Source organism: Elephantulus edwardii, unplaced genomic scaffold (genome assembly GCF_000299155.1).
Source record: "Elephantulus edwardii isolate Elephantulus edwardi_28Jun2011 unplaced genomic scaffold, EleEdw1.0 scaffold00202, whole genome shotgun sequence".
Lineage (NCBI taxonomy): Eukaryota > Metazoa > Chordata > Mammalia > Macroscelidea > Macroscelididae > Elephantulus > Elephantulus edwardii.
In genome coordinates, this window is record NW_006399952.1 from 2,378,310 (window position 1) to 2,399,083 (window position 20,774).

At 39.5% G+C, this 20,774-nt stretch overlaps 1 protein-coding gene across 1 annotated transcript in view; it reads right to left on the reverse strand.

Annotated features, from left to right (window-relative positions):
* Window positions 1-20,774, reverse strand: part of RIMS2 (regulating synaptic membrane exocytosis 2) — a 629,796-nt gene that overhangs the window by 455,810 nt on the left and 153,212 nt on the right. The window contains exon 3 of the mRNA XM_006897149.1: window positions 5,673-5,983. Within this exon, the coding sequence (XP_006897211.1) occupies window positions 5,673-5,983 (311 nt within the window). The remainder of the gene's footprint in view (window positions 1-5,672; window positions 5,984-20,774) is intronic.

Sequence of the window (20,774 nt, forward strand, 5' to 3'; positions counted from 1 at the left end):
AAACAACAAAATTCTGTGCTGGCTACATATTCATCAGCTAAAATGTATTTTCATTTTTAGCACCTTGCTGAGGAAAGATGTATTCCTAAATTTTTGCATTACTAAATAATGACATGTATATACACTTGTTGTTGTTGTTGATTGCAGTCAAGTTGAGCACAACTCATAGAGACCCTATGAACACAATATCTGAAGCCTTTCTATAACTTGTAATTTTTCAAAGTTCATCAAGTTTCCAGAGGCATGTTGTTTAGGAAGTCGATGCTACTCCTGCTTCCAAACCTGTCTTAATCTGGGAGCTACAACAAACACTGTTCACCATTGGTAACCATTATGACATTTTATACCCTAATGGCACAAGGTTCAGCATCACAGCCCCAGGTTACCTCGGTACAGAGGAAATTATTGGAGGGGAAAAACATCTAGAAAATTTTCCATATAGCCTACACCAGGTTACCTGCTATGGTATGGTATAGTGTAGTATAGTAATAGCATAGCATAGCATAGCATAGCATAGCATAGCATAGCATAGCATAGCATAGCATAGCATAGCATAGCATAGCATAGCATAGCATAGCATAGTAGTTAAAGTGCTCAATTGTTAACCAAAAGATCAGTGGCTTGAACCTGCCAATTGCTCTGTGGGAGAGAGATGTGACAGTGCACATCCATAAAAATTACAGCCTTGTTCAAAGCTCTCCTATAAAGTCACTATCAGTCAGAATCAATCCAAGGCAGTGGGGTTTTGGGTGTTTTTTTTTCTATTAAAAGATTAACTAGCCCTTACTTCTGCATATGTACTTTATATATTTCTGGTGACCTAGAGGTAAAGAGAGGTGTGCTGTCAACCCAAATGGAGGCAGTTCAAATCCACCAGTTTCTGTAATGAAGAAAGATCTCCTCCCATGCAATTTACAGCCTCTGAAAACCTGATGGACAGTTAGCTATGAGTTGATTCTCACTCAAAGGCAATGAACGAGTGAGGTATCAGAACAATTGAAAACTGGCTTTTCAAGCCACCTGTGTTAGCCCAATTGGGGGCATGTTCTCCAGCTACCTTAACTGTGGACATCAGATCTTACAAATCATTAACAGCTGTGACACTAATATAGCAATGCTTTCCACACGGTGAAAGGTTGTGACAGTAGTAGAGAAATTGTGAAGAGACTGTGACAAAGTATAACCAGAGGAACCCTGGAGATAAAGGCCACAGTTAAAGGTTTTGCTTGCTGGGTGGATGAAGGAAAAGCTGACTTGTAACTCTGAGATAAAGCTTGTGGGATGATTCAAGAAACCATAGGCTTCTTACACATTTGTCCTGTTGAATGGAGCCTGGACTTTGACTGAGAAATTGTGCCTTGTTAACCTGGCCTGGGACTGATGAACTAAACCTGGACTTGATTAAAAGATAAACTCTGCTTTCCCCACTCTCCAACCTATTTCCCTAATTAAATCCACCATTGTGAGTAAAGTCTGTGAGTCTCACAGTAAACATTGGACCCATGATTGGTAGAAAAATGTGCAGAAGCATGAAGGGGAAGTACGTCTATGTAGCTATTTTTGGAACTACAGACATTATTGATGGGGACAGTCCCCCTTTATGAAGTGGGTATAAGTCAGGCGTGGCCACCTCCATGTTATATCTGCTTCTATTACAGTGAATGAGTAAATTTCTAAAGTTCTCCACAACCTTGCTTCTTATGTCTCACATGTTAAAGAATGAATAGTAACGAAATAGCCTGATAATAACTGGACACCAACTTCTCCAACTACTGCTATAATTTGACCACCCTGTCTTAGAAGCAAAAGTTGTGCCTGATGCTTTTTAAATAGAAAAGCTCTCTTTTCTCTGGGAATAGTGCATGAAAACCATTATTTCAACTGATCATTTTCAGATGAGAACTCTGTTTATTGAACACACATTCATTTAGCTAAAAATCATAGCAGGAGTTTGAAGTACAGAGTAGAAGATTATAAAACACATCCCAGTAGATTTTACTTCAACTCTTAAAATATTTCATAGAGAAAATTCAAGGAACATTCTAATCTACACAGAATGCCAGACTTCATGTGTAAAGTAGGACTGTCTTGGGCAAACTGACACATACTGTAACCCCATTTATGGATGATAAAATGAAGAAAACTTGAGAATGGTTCAAGTTTAGTAAGTTAAAAATGGGAATGAATGAATATTCCTTTTTTTGCCTACATGGCATCTAAAAAACATTAAAAAATTATTTATTCCAAGAGACGAAAGGACTTGGCTTCTATACAATCAATTATATAGCATTTTAAACAAGCTGCTTAAAAATACTTTATCTTACGTAGCTCATATCAAATTATTAAAAATTAAGATGTCTCTTGGGCATTGAGAGCATGTCATTATATATATTTAAAGTTTACTGATTGAGCCTTCTGCCAATAAAAGAAAAAGATGCCTCAGAAAGGGTATCAGTCATGTTAAAGGCACTAACGCCACAATTTTCACTCATTCATCATTTGTGTAAAGCCTTTATTGAGAGTACCTAAGTCACTGAGAGGTTTTTCAGAGGTTTTTTATTTCAGAAGTGGATGGTCAATCCTTCTGACTTGTTGTTTTTGCTGTTATTATGTGCTGTCGAGTCATTTACAACTCATAGCGACCCTATGTACAACAGAAACCCTGCTCTATCCTATGTCAATCTTATTGTCTCTGTCACATCCACCCCCATGAATCAACCCATCTCATCGAGGGTCTTCCTCTCTTGCACTGTTCCTCTACCCTCCCAAGCATGATGTCCCTCTCCAAGGACCAGTCCCTCCTTGCAACATGCCCAAAGTATGTAAGACGAAGCTTCAGAATCCTTGCCTCCAAGGAGCAGCCTGGTCTCACCCTCTCCAGGATGAACCTGTTTGTTCTCCTAACAGTCCATGGTCTCTTCAATACTCTTCTAGTCTACCTTAATTTGGATGCTCAGCTTTACAGCACTATCTGGCAGACAAGCATTTAACCCAGACAAGTAGATAAAAGACACATCCCCATTACAAAAGTACTCATTCAGTATTGGTATCTACCCCGCCTATGGCTCATGGGACTTGATTCTGTCACCCTGTCTTGCTCTGCCAATATCCACCTCCAACCCCACCCCTCCCCAGCCTCACTCAGTCAGCATTCCCAGCCCCATTCCCCCAACCAACCCTTGATATGGTAGCTCAGGCCTCCCTCCACCAATGACCAAGAAGCAGTCATCAGAACACTGTATGGTTCAAAAATCAGGAAGGGAGTGTGTCAGTGATGCGTCCTGTCTCCACACCTTTTCAATTTATATGTGGAACAGATAATTAGGGAGTCTGGGCTTTATGAGGAGGAATATGACATCAGGATTGAAGGAAGACTCATCAACAACCTGTGTTAGGCAGATGGCACAACCCTGCTTGTTGAAACTAATGAAGGCCTGAATGAAGCATTTGTTGCAGAAGGTCAAGGACTTTAGTTTGTAGTATGGATTGAAGCTCAACATCAAGGAAACAAAGATTCTCACCACTGGGCCTATTGGCAGCATCATGATAGATGGAAAAGAGACAGATACTGTTACCAGTTTCAGCTTGCTCAGGTCCACAAACAACACTCTCGGCACCAGCAGTCAGGAAATCAAAAGATGAATTGCATTAGGAAAATGTGCTGTCAGAGACCTCTCCAGAGCACTGAAAAGCAACAATGTCAGTCTAGAGACTAAGGTGCTCCTGATCCAAGTCAGAACTGACTCACAGTTTACCTTCTAGCCAGTGTTCAGGAGGCCATAAATCGTAAGAGAGGAGACTGCCCATCTTTGTCCCTCAGAACCCATGATGGCATTGAATTGCCAGAGACAGCTTGCAGCACTACTCCCTATGCCATTAGAGCTCAATAGTGAGAAATATAAAATAAGTAAATGGCAGATTATGGTTATTTCCCAAGAAAACTGTACATATAAAAAAACTGGTAACAATCCAGATTTCACTCAGAATAGTTTGCTGGCCTTCTACTGAACAGAAAACAATTCTGAGGCTCCATTTTTGATCCATTTAGATTCCCAGAAGCCTAATAAATGACTTTCTAATTTGTTTTTTAAAATAAAGCAAATGCTTTATATGCCTATGATATGGAGAACCTAATTATTCCAAACAGAAAGCATGTTTAAGTACCAGTTTATACAAATTATAACCAATTTCATTTTCAAGGCATAGCAACCAAACCTGGTGGCCTAGTGGCAAGAATCTGCACTGCAATGATGAAGGTGCATGGTTCAAAGCCACCAGCTACTCTGTAGGAGAAGGATGGGCAATCTCCTCCCATGCGATTAACTGGCTCTGAAAACCCACCTGAGGGTCAGCTATGGGTCGGTTTCAACTCAACAACCACAACAACACAGATCAAAACAAGTCAAATAAATTATTGGATTTACAGTTTAAGAAAATTTAATTCCAACAATGAATGAATGGAAATCCAAAGTCTCTCTAAATTTTCATTGAAATTAGTAATAAAAAAAATAAAACAAAAACAAAAACAAAAAAAAAGAAAATTTAATTCTTTGAGTCCTTTAAAGCATGAATCTATTACTAAAATCAGTCATACACACCATGCATAAGGTGTTACTGTCTATCCTAGTTATAAGTCAACGGAAGGTGCATTAAGAGATATATTGAAAGAGGTCTAGTTGTTCTTATTACCATTTTCTTCAAAGGTTAAAGATGGTCCTCTAGCTTCCCTTAGATGATGAAATAGTCAGACATTTACTGAAGTTGTGTTTAAAGGTACCTAACTTTCTAAATGCATTCCAAAACGATAATGTGACTATTTTAGCATTTCCTTTTCTTCTTTCTAAGCAACACAAGGACAATGTAATACAACCGTCTAGTTTATGAAAATGAATCTGTATCTATAAAGACTTATTCATTAATTTGAAATCCAGAATTTAGAGATTACATTTCTAATCTTAGCATTGTTTCTTCTTCCAAGTTTATATATCTTGACTATTACAGTTGCCATTCTGTGATCTTTCTTAATCTCTGAATTTTGTGGGTAATATATGGCTAATGTCCCACCCACAAAGCTATGTCATTCACAGCCATGTCTTCTTTCTGTAAATATTTGTGACTCATCCTGAATGGTTTCTCTATTTTATCAAGAAGGAACCCATAGGACTACTTAAAACCCGACCCAAATCGTAACATTAGATAATAGATATATCTAATTTATACAAGCTAATCATATCACTATCACTCTCCAGTACAAGAAAGAACATTCGAGACTCCTCGACCCCTATTCCCTTAATTCTCAGAGCCAGTTAGTCCCAGCAATTCAACCTCCAGAAGACTCTTACAGGCTCTTAAAACCATTTCTTCTTTGTTCTCATTGTTCTTACCAATATCTAAACCTTGACTGCACCTTCCCCTCAATGACAACCTGCTTTCTAACTCCATCTTTTTTTTTTTCATTCTGGAAGATGAACTTGATAACTAACATTCCACACCAAACCTAGGACAGCTCAATCTAGGATGACTCAAACCGTGAGCGAGATATTCCCCCATTAGCATAAAACATATAAGCATCTGAATGACATTGTTGCCTAAACATGTCACATATTCTTGTCTCTGTTTAGAATGAAGATTAAAAGCAATATGTTTACCTGAAGATTAAACAAAATGTTTACCTGTCTGACGCTATGTCACTGCCAATTTGGTGCTTCATTCCTGACCCATTTTTAATAGAATCCTGTCTTGTGAGCCCATGAGATCGACTTTTCTCCACGGCAGGTACAGATAAGTCACCTGAGGGTCCTTCGAACTGGGCCTGTTCATGCAGTTTGGCTTTTTTTTCCTGAGGTGCCTCTTCGTTTCGCAGTCCTCTCAGAACCTTCTGGTCTGTCTGCTGCGGCGTGTTGGGCCCACTATTGTAAAACCACGCTCCCGATTTAGTGAGGATTTCTTGTTGTTTTCGGCACAAATTACAAACCCACATCACCTGTACACAAATACACAGGGAAAGAGAAATTAATGTTCCCGAAAGCTTAAAAAAAACAGATACTCTTTATGGAAGAATAAAACAAAGAGACAATAAGTATCTTCAAGTCAGCAAGTAATTATATAAATGTTCTTTCTGAAGTTAAAATATAATCCAGATTAGCTGCTATCATTAATGAATTTATCCTTTCTCTAAAGCTTTTCAGAATAATTATAATGAAACAAACACTGACCGACAGTAGAAATATCAAACTTGACTACCAAAATATTAATTATCTTATGTTCTTTCTCATTTATTAATTAAAGTGAGGGACATATATTACTATATGTAATAACTATATATAGACAGAGAATGGATTTTTGAAATCACAGATCTGAGATTAAATATTAACTCCAAGATTACAAATGTCAACATTCAACAAAACATTGAACATCAATCTGTAGAAAATTTTCTTAGTGATGAATTGGGAAGTGAATGTGATAATTTTTCTTCTTCTGTACTATTCTGAGACTTTGAGACATAGAAAATGTCTAGCAGAAAGCTTGATATATGTTACACTTCCAATAAATTAGCTATTAATGTAATATTAATCTACAATCACTAATTACATTCTAAGCACTTGAAGAAGCTTTCATTTCTTTCAAATGGCTCCTAATGGCTAAATAACGCCAGACACATAGCCGATCTTCGAAAAAATCTATTAACTGTCCATAACATATAATGAGATACTTGATTTTTCTGCAGAATTTTTTTTTTTCGGGATCCCAGAATATATGCATAAATATATATAAGTATGTTGTTGTTTGTTGTTATTGTTATGTGCCATCGAGCCATTTGCAACTTATAGTGACCCTATGGACAATAGCTCTAAATGCTGTTCTATCCTGTGCCAACCTAACCATTTCAAACGCACTTATTCCCACCACTCCAGTCACAGAATCGATCCATCTCATCGAAGGTCTTCCTCTCCTGCGCCGTCCCTCCACTCCCCCGAACATGACGTCCCTCTCCAAGGACCAGTCCCTCCTTGCAACATGCCCAAAGTATGGCAGACGAAGCTTCAGAATCCTTGACTCCAAGGAGCATTCTGGCTTCACCCTCTCCAGGACAAACCTGTTTGTTCTACCAGCAGTCCATGGCATATTCCAACACTCGTATCCAGCACCACAGCTCAAAGGCATCAATTTTCTTTCTATCAACCCTATTCACTGTATGTAAGCAATTAGTACAGAAGCCCAATTAATTCCTGGCCTGCTAATCAAAAGACAGAAGTCTGTATCCACAAAAAGTTGAGGCAGCCTGTGTCTGTAAGAACTTACAGCCGTAGAAACTCTAAGCGGCAGTTTTGTTCTTTCTAAGGAGTTTCTGAGGCAGAAACAAGTGAACAATGAGTGTGTGTGCACGAGGGTGTGGCTGATTTGCTTTTGGTTTTTCTTGTTTTGTTTTATGTTGTTGTTGTTGTGTATTGTAGAGTTGGAACCGACTCATAGCTGACCCTCTGGTGGGTTTTCAGAGGCAGTTAGTCTCATGGGAGGAGATTTCCCAGCCTTTTACCGTGGAGCAGCTGTTGACCTTGAACTGCATGCCTTCAAGATTGCTTCTTGCAAGTAGACCACTAGAGGTCTCTCTCATCATTTTGTTTCATTAATATTATTAATATTCAGAAGGAGAACTCCAGACCTGTCTTCCAAGGCACCAAAGTGAGCTAGAGCTGCCAAACTTCCATCTTAAACACTTAAACATTTTCAGTAGTTGTCGTTAGATACCCGTCGAGTCAATTACAACTCATAGCAACCGTATGAACAACAGACCTAAAACCTTATAGATGCATACTACTTTATATTTATCTGAAGGCCTTCTGGCAAAACATAAAATATTTTATTAAGCTGAGATGTTATGATTCATCTGATATAGAAATGACATCACTTTTAGTGCCTATCTAATTTTTTTCATTTAGAAACAAAGTCATTTTAACAAAAAAATATTAATATCCCCCTCACAATAAAAATAACATTCCTGGTACCAATCTTCTGCTATGTTTGTTTGAGGAAAGACTAGTGGGTAAGGAGTTGTGTTGCCAACCCAAAAGAGCACAGTTCAAATACCAGGGGCTCCTCAGGAGAAAGATGAGTACTCTTCACCTTCCATGTGATTTATCGCCTTTGAAATCCCACTGGTGGGTCAGCAGTACATCACAAAAACAAAGATAAATAAAATAAAATTTAAAATAAAAAAAAAAAACAACCAAAAACCAAAGATAAATAAATACAGTAAACCTTTCCCGGAAAACTATATAATGCAGAAATCTGTCAGAAAAGAAAATCACAGATATTTCTTTACTAAACTAAGCAAGAGAGGTAAGAGTGCATTCTGTTAAACGTGGAAAATGTGGGGCACTCGGGAAAACAAAGCAACGCCACTCAGTTCTCGCAAAAGTTCCACAAACAGGCTCAAAGAGCGACTACAATTGTCAGCCTTTTGTGCCATCTTGTGGCAATTATAGGTATTGTCGCCTTTTTAATTTAACATTGGTTTGCATGCAAAATTTGTGCACACTATGTCTCACACAATCCTTCCCATTCATTATATTTTATAAAATTAATCGTCATTGAACTATGCCACCATTACCCCATCTTCTCAGATCCCCGCTGGATCGTCCACATTTCCTTCATCCCCTCCCTGCATCCACCAAATTGTGTGACCCTCTGATTTCCCCCTGCCCGTCTTCACCCGTCGGCTCCCATCCGTTCCCTATTTGTACCGCCATAAAAGTTTTACTAGTTATCCTTGTATTTTTACAAAAATCGTTTTATATAGTATTTATCTTAATGAGACTGAGTTAGTTCACTCAGCATAATGTTGCCCTCTAGTCTCTCTGAAGTTACATAGTCCTTTTTAAAAAGTAAAATGCACATTAAATTAATGAATTAAAGAAATAAAGCCGATTTCCAGACCTTACTTCTAAGGAGTTTGTAAATGGCTCAAACCTCCAGTCCTTTAATTAGCAGAGGACTGTGTTAACAGTTTGCACCAGGCAGGGATTCCACACCAATACTGTAGCACAAAATAGTAGTCAAATCATTTCAGCTGAATTTCAACTCTTCTGTCCCTTCTTGAAAAGCATACCCTTGCCAGTATAGTAATCATCCTAAAGGGCTCTGGAGTGGTAAGAAACCGCACTGCCAACCCAAAGGCCGCAGTTCAAATCCACCAGCTGCTCCTCTGGGGGGAAAAAAGGGCAATCTCCTCTCATGTGATTTACTGCCTCTGAAAACCTGACGCAGAGTCCCCAGTGAGCTGGTTCTGACTCAACAGGACACAACATGGTAATAATATAGGCTAGGTGGAGGCAAGGATGTTGAAGCTCCATCTCACATATTTTGGGCATGTGAACAGGAGGGAACAGTCCTTGGAGGAGGGCATCACGCTTGGAAGGGTGAGGGACAGTGCAAGAGATGAAGACCCAGGATGAGTTGGACTGACTCAGTGAATAGAGAAATGGGATTAGGTGTGTCCAACACAATATGATTGGCTCAGAATAGGGCAAGATTTAGAGCTATTGTACACTGGGTCGCTATGAGTCGCAGGCGACTCAATATAACATGACAACAGGTATTATTCAAACTCAATGGTGTCAAACCTGAACCGACTCATAGCTGACCTGCCACTGAGCTCCTGAGGTTATAAACTGCACAGAAGACTGTAATCCTGCTCAGTGAGAGAGTTTGTGACCTTTGGGTTAGCAGTGCAACTCCCTACAGACTGAATGTCAGAGCTCCTCTGATGGTAAAGCAGAAATTACAACTTTTCTGTCCCACTTTTTAAAGTTCTTTTTACATTATGAGCTCTAGTGGCATTGTCCATAGTGATCTGTACTGCCAACTTAAAGGTAGGTGTTTCGAATCCACCAACAGCTCCACAGAAGAAAGACAGGCAATCTCCTATCCCAAGATGGAGAGCCTCCAAAAACCTGCTGGAGGGTCAGCAATGAGTTGGTTCCCACTCCATGGCCATGACCTTCACTTTTTTATTTCCATTAATAACCTATGCTGGGTGGCATTAGGCTGTTGATGTAGCTGTGCTAAGTCACTGGGAGACTGCTGAGGAATGACATCCTTCCCCGCTTGGTAATTTGCGAAACTACCATCCACCTCCCGATGTGTCACAAGGTAGCAGGGGACTTAACCTTTCCTAAAGAAGAGACTCAACGAATATCCACATACGTATCACCAAGGAACTTGTCTGACATGCAAACCCCAAGAAGTCATCCTAGTGGACTGAACCAGAGACTCAGAGGTGGCGATCAATCAGCAATCTGATTCTACAATCCTTCAAGTCCTTCAGGTGATTTCCACAGGCTGCTAATTCAAAGGATGAATGGTTCCAGCAGTTCAAATCCACCAGAAGGTCCAAGAGAGAAAAGGGGGCAACCTTCTCCCATCAGCCTCAAAGCTGATAAGGGTCTTTATGTGTCTGAACTGACAAGAAGCTTGAGAAAGGCCAGAACAATCTGTCTGGGACAGAGATTCTTAAATCAAAAGATGTAGAATGGACTCCTCAGAGTAGCTGGGAAAGCCCCTCGGGGTAGCGTGGCCCAGTCAATTGACCCTCAGCATGAACAATTCACTGTGTAAGCATTTTCTGTGTAGCCTAGAAGAACAAGAGATCTGGGACATACAATAGGCTTCATTCCCCTCATCTGTTAACACCTTCAGAAAGTTCAAACTCACTGCTGTGGAGTAGGAACTCATCCTAGCTGGGCCCTCCCTTGGGTTTCAAAGACATGGGGGAAGCCTCATGTGAAGAGATTATCCATCTTTCTCCTGCAGAGTCACTACTGGATTCAGACTGTCAGAGAGGTACAGACAGTATCAGAAAAGGAGCTTAACGTGTGAAAGATGATGTTTGTTTCCTACTGAAGACTTTCTACGTGTTCAAATTCTTGCCACACCCCCTGGGTACATCCACTGGATTTTTAAAAAAATACTATGAACCCTCCTAACTGGTTCAGTCCTAACATCCTCTAGCACTGAACTCATGCTTCTGCTCCTCATTTACCACCTTCTCCTGTTACTGAATTGTTACTATTTTCTCCTAGTACTGAATTGTTATTCTGCGCTGTCCAGTCGGCACTGACCCTCCAGCAGGTTTTCAGAGGCCGTAAACTGCACAGGAGGAGATTGCCCATCCTTCTTCAGTGAAGCAGCGACTGGACTCAAAACATATGCCTTTGGGATTGCAGCAAACCTTCTTCCCACTTGCCCAAGTGTACTATTCTTTAAAGAGTGGTAAGAAATGGCTGAAATCCCAAAGACATGGTTCAAATCCACCGGCTACTCTGTGGGAGAAAGAAGAGCAATCTCCTGTGTGAATCACTGCCTCTGAAAGCCTGTGGAAGGGTTAGCAAGGAGTCGACTCGATGGTACACAACAACAAAAGCAGTACTCTTTAGAGCTCAGGAGGCTTAAACCCACTCAATTCAAGGAGTAGAGAAGAACAGACACTTTTAGCTGGAGACTATCACAGTCACAGGAACATATTACAGATGATATTAAAGTGCCTTTCACAAACACCTACACGCCTGCATTTTCCACTTTTTAGTTGTGCAATGTATAATATCTACTAGAGACAAATTTTGTCTGTACAAGAAGATTCAATGTTGGAAAAAATGCCGAACTTGTGCTAATGAAGCCCTTTAACCAATAAATTAACCATCAGTTGAATGTGTTGATGAATGCTGTTAAAAACGGCATAAATATATGTCATTCTCTATGACTAGAGCCTAATAGTTTTGTTAATCCTCATAATTGCCAAAAACATCTAAGCTTTCAGAACAGAAACAAAGACAAACAGGATACAAAATTATAAGGTATATTAATTATTACTCCTAATTATGTCAGTTTCTAAAAAAAATAAACATTACACCATTAAAAGATAACTCTCTAATGCCCCCAAATTGTCGGTAATTACCAGATGTTCCATACTACAAACATCTTCAGTGAAGACTTAAAAATAAAAACAAACCTAAAAGGAAAATCTAAAGATAATACAAGTTATCATTCTGGAACTACAAAAAAAGTAAAGTTTTATAACTCAACTGACTAGCGATAGGGCGTAAATCTTATCTAGTGACTATAAAATGGATCTAAAGGCCTTCAAATTATGTGATTTCTGTTTAAACAAGTACAATAAATAATAAGGAGCTTCAGAGAAGGAAAGGTATCTAAGTTTGAAGACATTCTCAAATACACACACACACAAAAAGTGAAAGTGTCAAAAGACCAGGCAACACTTTATTCTTCCAGAGACAGGCTCATCGTTTTAAGAGCCTACTCAGTGAAAACTCACAGCGTGGTCGTATGACTATGTTCTAGTCAATGGATTCTCACTCCCACGATCCCTGAACTCTCACATTACTCTCGCACTTTCCCCTCTAGGTAGTAAAGAATTCACAAGAAAAAGGGTCATCGAGGACTCTGAATATTAAATATCCCACAGGCTGTTAAAAGAACAAACAAATCTGCCTTAGGAGAAGCACAGTCACAGTGCCCCTTAGAAGAAAGAATGGTGAGATCTCCCCACAAGTGTGCTGAGTAGCCCATGGACTGCAAAAAGAACTAGCAGAAATGTCTTGGTGAAAATGTAGCCAGAGTTCTCCTTGGAGACAAGGATGATAAAGCTTTGTCTCACATATTTTGGGCATGTTTCCAGGAAAGGTTATTTCTTAAAAAGAGATACCATGCTTGGAAAGGTGACGAGTAAAAAAGGTGGGGGGGAACTAAGCCATCAATTAGATGGTGCACACGACTGCACAGTGGACTTGAATATGCCGAAGATGATGAAGATGGCACGTGATAGGAGAGGGCTCAAATCTGCTGTTGACAGGATCCCTCTGCGTAGAAATCAATGATAGCCCCTAACATCAGCACATCTGGTATGTTATCAGGAGCAATCAGTGTCCGGAGAAAGACCTCAGGCTTGATAGAATGTCAATGAGAAAAAGAAAAACTTTCAACAAGGGTCATGGTAACAAACAATGGGTGCAAGCACAGCAGTCTTTATGCTGAGTGAACTAACTCAGTCCTATAAGGACAAATACTGCATAAGACCATTGCTGTATAGATAGAAGGACAACTAGTAAAATGTGGATAGGAGTCAAAAAGGGAACGAGGGGGGCTGAGTGACAGGGGATTGGGAGGGGAAGAAATTACGAGGATGAGAGAGTTGGGTGGGTGGGTGGGTGGGTGCCAGAATAGTGAGTGAGTTGGGAAGGATCCAGTGAGGACCTGGGGGTATGGGGTGGTGCTTGATATTGATCAACAGTGATTAATTTTGTGGAACACAATATAGATAGGTGACCATTTGAAACACAATGTGAGTGGAGGAATGTATGAAACGCAATGTACATGAATGATACAGAATGTATACAAATTCTGTATGCAAATCAATATAAAATAAAGCGGGAGGGAATGATGAGGTCCGACTGGTTGGCCAGTGTTTCATTCTATTGTATGTAGATTCACTGTCTACAACATAGAGAGATGGAATCAGCTCAACAAGAGAAGCATATGCCTGGGAGCTCTCCGCTGGTCAGGCAAACCAGTGTGGACTTTGCACGGGAAAGAAGTGCATGTCCAATATTCTTTGTGTTAATTTTTACAATTGATCATACTATAAAATTGCAACTTATTTAAAGAAAAATAACTATTAACAATGATTCACTAATTGTTTATCAGGCATATAACATTCCCTACATATATGCTAAGAGCTACTGAATGAATACTGTTCAAGAAATACACATTTTGCAGTGGTGTTTAAAGTCTAGTGTGAAAGAAGAAAAGGTATCAACTTCACAAATAATTTTTATTTTGTCACCATAACAAATGTTAAAGAAAAGGAATGTATTCACAACTCCAGACTTCCTTTCCTGGGCCTCAGAATGGTTTAGAAGAAAATAGGAATACCAGGAGATCTGTTATAATAAACTGGGTCCTACTGTATTTCTCCTCCCTTCCAAATGCCTGAAAAATCAAAGCTTAACTCTAAAGTCTTTTCATCAATGGTCTATTTGTGTCACTGTCCCTCAAAAGACAGAACTCAATGACATTTTGGGTTCCTAATCAATAAGCCCACTCATGTAAATATGGGAAGTTTAGACACTGGCCCAAGCTCTAGGGGATTAGTACCTTCAAATGTGTTCCTTAAGCCACTTAGAGATCATTCTGATTTCCATGTAATAGGTGTATTCTAATCCCTACACACTAAGTGCCTGGATTGCAAAGCAAAAAATAGATCAAAATTTTGCTTCAGCAGATAAACCCCAAGATAAGTAGCAAGACTTTCTCAGATGATCGATGATCTGGAGATGAGCCACATCTGCAGGCTACAGCAGGAAAGTCCAATGTGTCTTCCATAAATGTCTGAAGAGTTACCCACAACATAGAGGAGTTTTAACCTTTATTATTTTCAAGTCTTACTTGTCACAAACTCTTCTCTGTTGGCTACTGTGGTTGTTACGGGCTGTCACGCTGAGTTGTTTTTGTTGTTGTTGTTGTTGTTGTTGCTGTTACGTGCTGTCGAATCACCTGCAACTCCTTGTGACCCTACGTGCAATACCTCTGAACTCTGTCCTATTCTGAGTCAATCTGTTTCCAACACACCTATTACCTCCATTACTATGTCAGTCCATCTCTTCTAGCCCTTCTCTTATACTGTCCCTCCATCCATCCAAGCCAAGCATGATGTCCTTCCCCAAGTTCAGTAGGATTCATAACGATCCTATGATCAGCAGATCTGTACCCTGACCTATCCTGTGCCATCTTTATCATCTCTGATATGTTATTGTTGTTGTCGTCATTATGTGCCACTGAGTTGTCTACAACTCATTGCGACCCCTATGAACAACAGCCCTAAATCCTGCTCTATTCTGCACCAATCACATTGTCTCTGACACACCTACCTACCCCAGTCACTGAATCAACCCATCTCATTGAGGGTCTACCTCTCCTGCACTGTTACTCCACACCCCCGCCCCCAAGCATGACATCCCTCTCCAAGGACTAGTCCCTCCTTGCAAAATGTCCAAAGTATGTCAGACAAAGCCTCAGAATCCTTGCCTCCAAGGAGCAGCCTTGTTTATGTTCATTCTCTTAGCAGTCCATGGTATATTCCATATTCTTCTCCAAAACCACAGTCAAAGGCATCAATTCTCCTTCTATCATCCTAGTCATTGACCATCTTTCTGATGTATATAGCAAGTAAGTGCAAAGACCATGGCCTGTACCAGGTGCATCTTAGTCCTCAGACTGACAACACTGCTCTTCAGTACTCTAGAGAGGTCTCTGACAGCAGACTTTCCCAGTGCAATCCATCTTTTAATTTCCTGGCTGCTTGTGCCAAGAGTGTTGATTGTAGAGCCAAGCAAACTAAAGCTGTTAACAATTTCAGTCTCTTCACCATCCATCACGATGTTGCCCAGTGGTGAGAATCTTTGTCTTCTTGATATTGAGCCTCAATCCATTATTGAAGGCTGCAGTCCTTGACCTATCGTAGCAAGCACTTCAGGTCCTCCTTAGTTACAACAAGCAAGGTTGTGTCATCTGCATAACACAGATTGTTAATGAGTCTTCCTCCAATCCTGATGTCACATTTCTCCTGATAGAGCCCAGTCTCCTGGACAATCTGATCTGCATAGAGATTGAAAAGGTATGGAGATAGGACACATCCCTGACATACATCCTTCCCAATTATGAACCATGCAGTGTTCCCTTGCTCTGTTCTAATGACTGCCTCCTGGTCATCCAAGTATAGGTTTCGCATAAGCACAATCAAGTGTTCTAGGATTCCCATTTTCCTTAGAGTAAGTGGTCCACACAGTCAAATGCCTTTGCATAGTCAATGACACACAAATAGACATTCCTCTGTATTCTCTACTTTCAGCCAAGATCCATCTAACATTAGCTACTATATCCCCCGTACCACAGCCTCTTCTAAACCCAGCCTGCACTTCTGGAAGTTCTCTGTTGATGTGCTGTTCCAGTCATTTTCGGATAATCTTCAGCAGAATCTTGCTTGCATGTGATAATAATGATATTGTTTGATAATTTCCACACTTTGTCAGAAGTTAAGCCTCAAGTTGTAATACTTAAGGATGATTTGGGCAGAATATTGAATGATTCAGGAAGTATTAAAAGAAGATAGGAAAAGTATACAGTCTTTGCACCAAAAGGAATTGGCAGACACAGAAGAATTTCATGAAACAAAGTATGATCAAGAGCCTGTGGTGATGAAGGAAGAAGTTCAAGCTGCTCTGAAAGAATTGGCAAAAATCAAGGTCCCAGGAATTGACGGCATATCAATTGATATATTTCAACAAATAGATGCTACCCTAGATGTGTTCACCAAGTTGTGCCATGATCTCTGGAGGCAATCACTGGGCCAACTGACTGGGAGAGATCTATGTTTGTTCCCATTCCAAAGAAAGGTGGCCCAACAGAGTGTGAAAATTATCAAACACTACCATTAATATCATCTCTGATGTACTTGAGCCCATTTTTCAGTCCCTGTGTCATCCATCTCTTTCAGGGTCTTCCTCTCTTTCACTGACCTTCCACCTTTCCAAGCATGACATCCCTTTCCAAGGAACAGCAACTCCTAGCAACTTGCCCAAAGTATGTGAGATGAAGCTCTGTCATCCTTGCTTCCGAAAATCATTCTGGCTATAATTTTTGCAGGACATGTCTGTTAGGTTTTTGGGCAGTCCATGGAATATTCAGTAGCTTCTTCTATACCACAGCTCAAAGACATCATCTCTTCTTTTATCATCCTTATTCACTGTCCAGCTCTCAGATATAAGGCAAGTGACAAACAGCCATGGCCTGAATCAGATACTTTTTAGTCTTCAAACTAACATCATTGTTCCTCAGCAGTTTGGAGAGGTCCCTGACAGCTGTATGTCTCCTGACTACTGGTAACAAGAGTGTTGATTGTGAATGCAAGTAAGATGAAATTGTTGGCTACTATAATGTGTTTTTTAAAATTAACACTGTGCTTTAACATACAAAGCAATTATTTGTCTATTTCTAATCTAATTTTCTTTCAGAGCACATACAAGCCAAATGAAAACACACCCCCCCCCACATAATAATTTGACTCTGATAAAAGGTTTCTCAGTTTTATATATCTGATATTTCACCTCCTTCTCTTCTGCTCTCCATGATGGTGTCTAGATGTTCTGGGGCATCTATAGCTGAAATTCGACACTCGCCTAAGTCATAGTCTGGTCTTTCTCAGTTTGCACAAAATTATACTCCCCTACTGACCTGCTGTCACTTGATATTGTCAGCCAGTTACTGTTGATTTCTTTTTGTCTCTGCCTAACCCTCCGTTCAGTCAAAGCATAATCTGAGCATTCTGCAGCCTCTTCCAAAAGTCAACTCATCCTTGACAGTGGGAGATAATCAAAGCATGGACCAGAGCCATTTCTGAGTCCTTCATGGTACAATCAAAGTAAGAATAGTTCTGGAAAGCTAATCTTGGCCCTTCTTGGCCCAACCATGATGCCCTGCTGAGTTCACTCTGAAGTTCCTATGCCCCATTTGGGTATGAGGACTTCTGAAAGATGATCTCTTCAGAGAGCCATAACTCTTAGAAAAGGCAAATGCTGTCTTATCCTTGGAACCATTTTCAATTTGAGCAAAATACATCTTCCTCCTGAGTCAAAGCATAGAAGGAAGAAATCAGAAAACATCTTGGATCATCTATTTCTGCTTTACTGCCTTTGTTGTTCTCCCCTCAATATCAACTAGAGGAGTAAGCAGGCTATTTTCCCCCCTTTTTAGCATTCCTATTCTATACACCTAAAACATTCTCCAGGTTCATTAGTTTGTTAAGTAATGTGTTTCAGTAGCCACTTCAAATAGAATATTCCCATCACACTGTAAAAGAGAGTGCTGGGAGCTAAGCGGTAAGAAACTGCACTGTAATCCCAAAGCCACACAGTTCGAATCCACCAGCTGCTCCACAAGAGGATGGACAATCACCTCTCCTGCGATTATCAGCCTCTGTAAACCTGCTGGAGGGTCAGCTATAGGTTGATTCCAAATAGTCAGTACTCAACAACAAACAACAACTACTCTCACATACTTGGCTTCCACCCACAGTGAAGGGACCAATAATCTCACATTTATTCAAAATATCACAGACAAAGAAAGTTTTTCAACTCATTTTAGGAAAATGCTTTGCTGGTAAAATGAAAAAACAAATGATATATTCATTTGCTATTACTACTATACCACATCTCCAGAAATGGTTATCTCAACACAAGCTGAATTTATCCCCACAGTTCCAGAGGCCAGAAGTTTCAAATATCAAAATTCAAATATCAAATCTCAAAATTCAAATATCAGTGGGACTACATCCTGTCCCAAGGCTCAAAGGGAACCTCTATTCCTTACTTTTCCCAGTTTTAGAATCACTGATTGTCTGGTGGACCACATAACCTCCATTTTAATGTCACCATCTTCAAATCTCTATTCTCCTTACAACACCTTCTTGTCTTTTGACATTTTTGTCTATAAACTCATTGCCAGATATAATCTCTCTTTTCCGCTTCTACTCAGATTTTATGTGATTGTGCTTAGACACACCTGAATAACAAAAGATGATTTCCCATCGCAAGATTGATGTTCTGATTTATAAAAATTCCCTTTTCCCACTTAAACTAATATTCACAGGTGCAAAGGACTATGGGATATGGAGATCAAAGTGGGAAGAGGGGACATTTTTCAGTCTATCATGGACAAATAAAATTGGAAATACAGGCCAAAAGTATAACTACAAATGGATATATAAATCTTAAATAAAATTTTCACAAAGCAAATCCTAAATTTCACATAGGAACTGTATCTACAAAAGCAAATGAATGACAAAAACTTACTGCAAAAAAATAAATGATTTTACTAGGAATGCAAAACTAGCTTAATAAAATGCATTCTATAATTCATAAGAAGAACAGGTTAAAACCTAAAATAATACCTTGTTATGTCAATAGATTAAAAAAATCATATATCAGTCACAGAACTCATGTGAAAGTAAAATGAAATCTGATAAAAGAAAAACTTTGCTTTAACTTGGTAAAAGGTATCTGAAAAAAAATTCACAGCATATTTATACTTAAGGATGAAAGGCAAAAGTATCCCATTTAAAGTCAGGAGATTTAGTATCATCACTTCAATTTAAAAAGTTCTGGAAACACTCCACTCATCAACATCAAGTCAGAAGTGACTCAGAGTTGACCCTCCAAACAGTTTTCAGAGGTTATAAATTGCACAAGAAAATGTCTTTCTCCCACAGAGCAGCTGGTGGATTTGAACCTCCTACCTTTAAACTAGCAGCACAACTCCCTATCCCTCTGGAGAAGTTGTTGTTGTTGTTGTTGTTGTTGTTGTTGTTGTTGTTGTTTATCACGGACTCAACCACAGGTGACCCTCTGGAAGGTTTTTAGAGCTTAGTGACCTAAGCTAGCTAAACGTTCCACTAGCTTAGTAAACACACGTATATACATACACAAGACAAAGGAAAGAATGAACTAAAACTGTCCTCACCTAAATATTCCTTGGTTGTGAACACCGTATTATTATGATAGAAATTTCCACACCCTTAAAAAAACCAGACATCTCTGTAAATGTTCATGAAAATTAATAAAGTTTAATTAAAATGTAAAAGAAAAAAAAACCCATACAAACAGAAATGTAGCCCTGGTGGCCTAGCTCACAGGGAGCTGTGCTAACTCACAGGACACACTTCTCCCACTTCTTCAGTAGCTTGAATCCACCAGCTGGGGAAAAGATGGGCTTTCACTCCCCCTGAGATTTACAGTATCTAAAGCCCAGTGGATGATTAACTGTGAGTTGGCTCTGTCTTGATGGCAATGAGTTTACAGACAAAAATGTCAAAAGTAATTAGAGCCTCAGTGATTGTCCTTAGCCTAGAATGAACCCCATATGCATTCACTGATAAACAAATTACAAATGTTAAATAAAAAATTTTAAAGATACTACCTGTTATATAACAAAATAATCTAAAAAATTTACATAAATATGGTTAATAAAAGATCATCTAAGGCCGGCCAATTAAAAAATTATAAATCTTTCTTGAACTACCTAAAACAAAGTTTATTTAAGTGTACAGTTATACTACCACTGATATTTGATATTTAGAAGGAAAAAACCAAATGCTTCAAAGATGTTGGTTGGCCCAATGTAGATTTCTAACTTCAATATAATTTTAATCAAAACCTCTACCTTGCTTTTGATGGAAATTATCAAATTTATTCAATGAGGAATAAGAAATAATTAATGATAAGAATAATCAAGATAATTTTGCAGAGAAATCACAATCTTTGGGGACTTCCACTACTTATTAAAAGTGATGGAAATTATGAGAATGTAGTGGGGTGGAAGTGGGGGTGGGGGTGGTAGAAATGATGATGGTGATGGTGGTGGTGGTGGTAAGGTTGGTTGTAGTGGTGATGGTAGTGGTGGTGATGGTGGTGGTGGTGATGATGGGAATGATGGTGTTGGCAGTGGCATTGGTTGTGGTGGTAGCAGTGGTGGTGGTGGCGATGATGAGAGTGATAGTGGTAGTTGTGGCATTGGTTGTAGTGATGGTAGTGGTGGGGGATGGTGTTAGTGATGATGGAGATGGAGATGATGGTGGTGGTGGTGATGGTGGAAGTTATAGTGGTGGTGATGACAGAGATGGTGGTGGTAGTGGTGATGGTGGTGGTGGT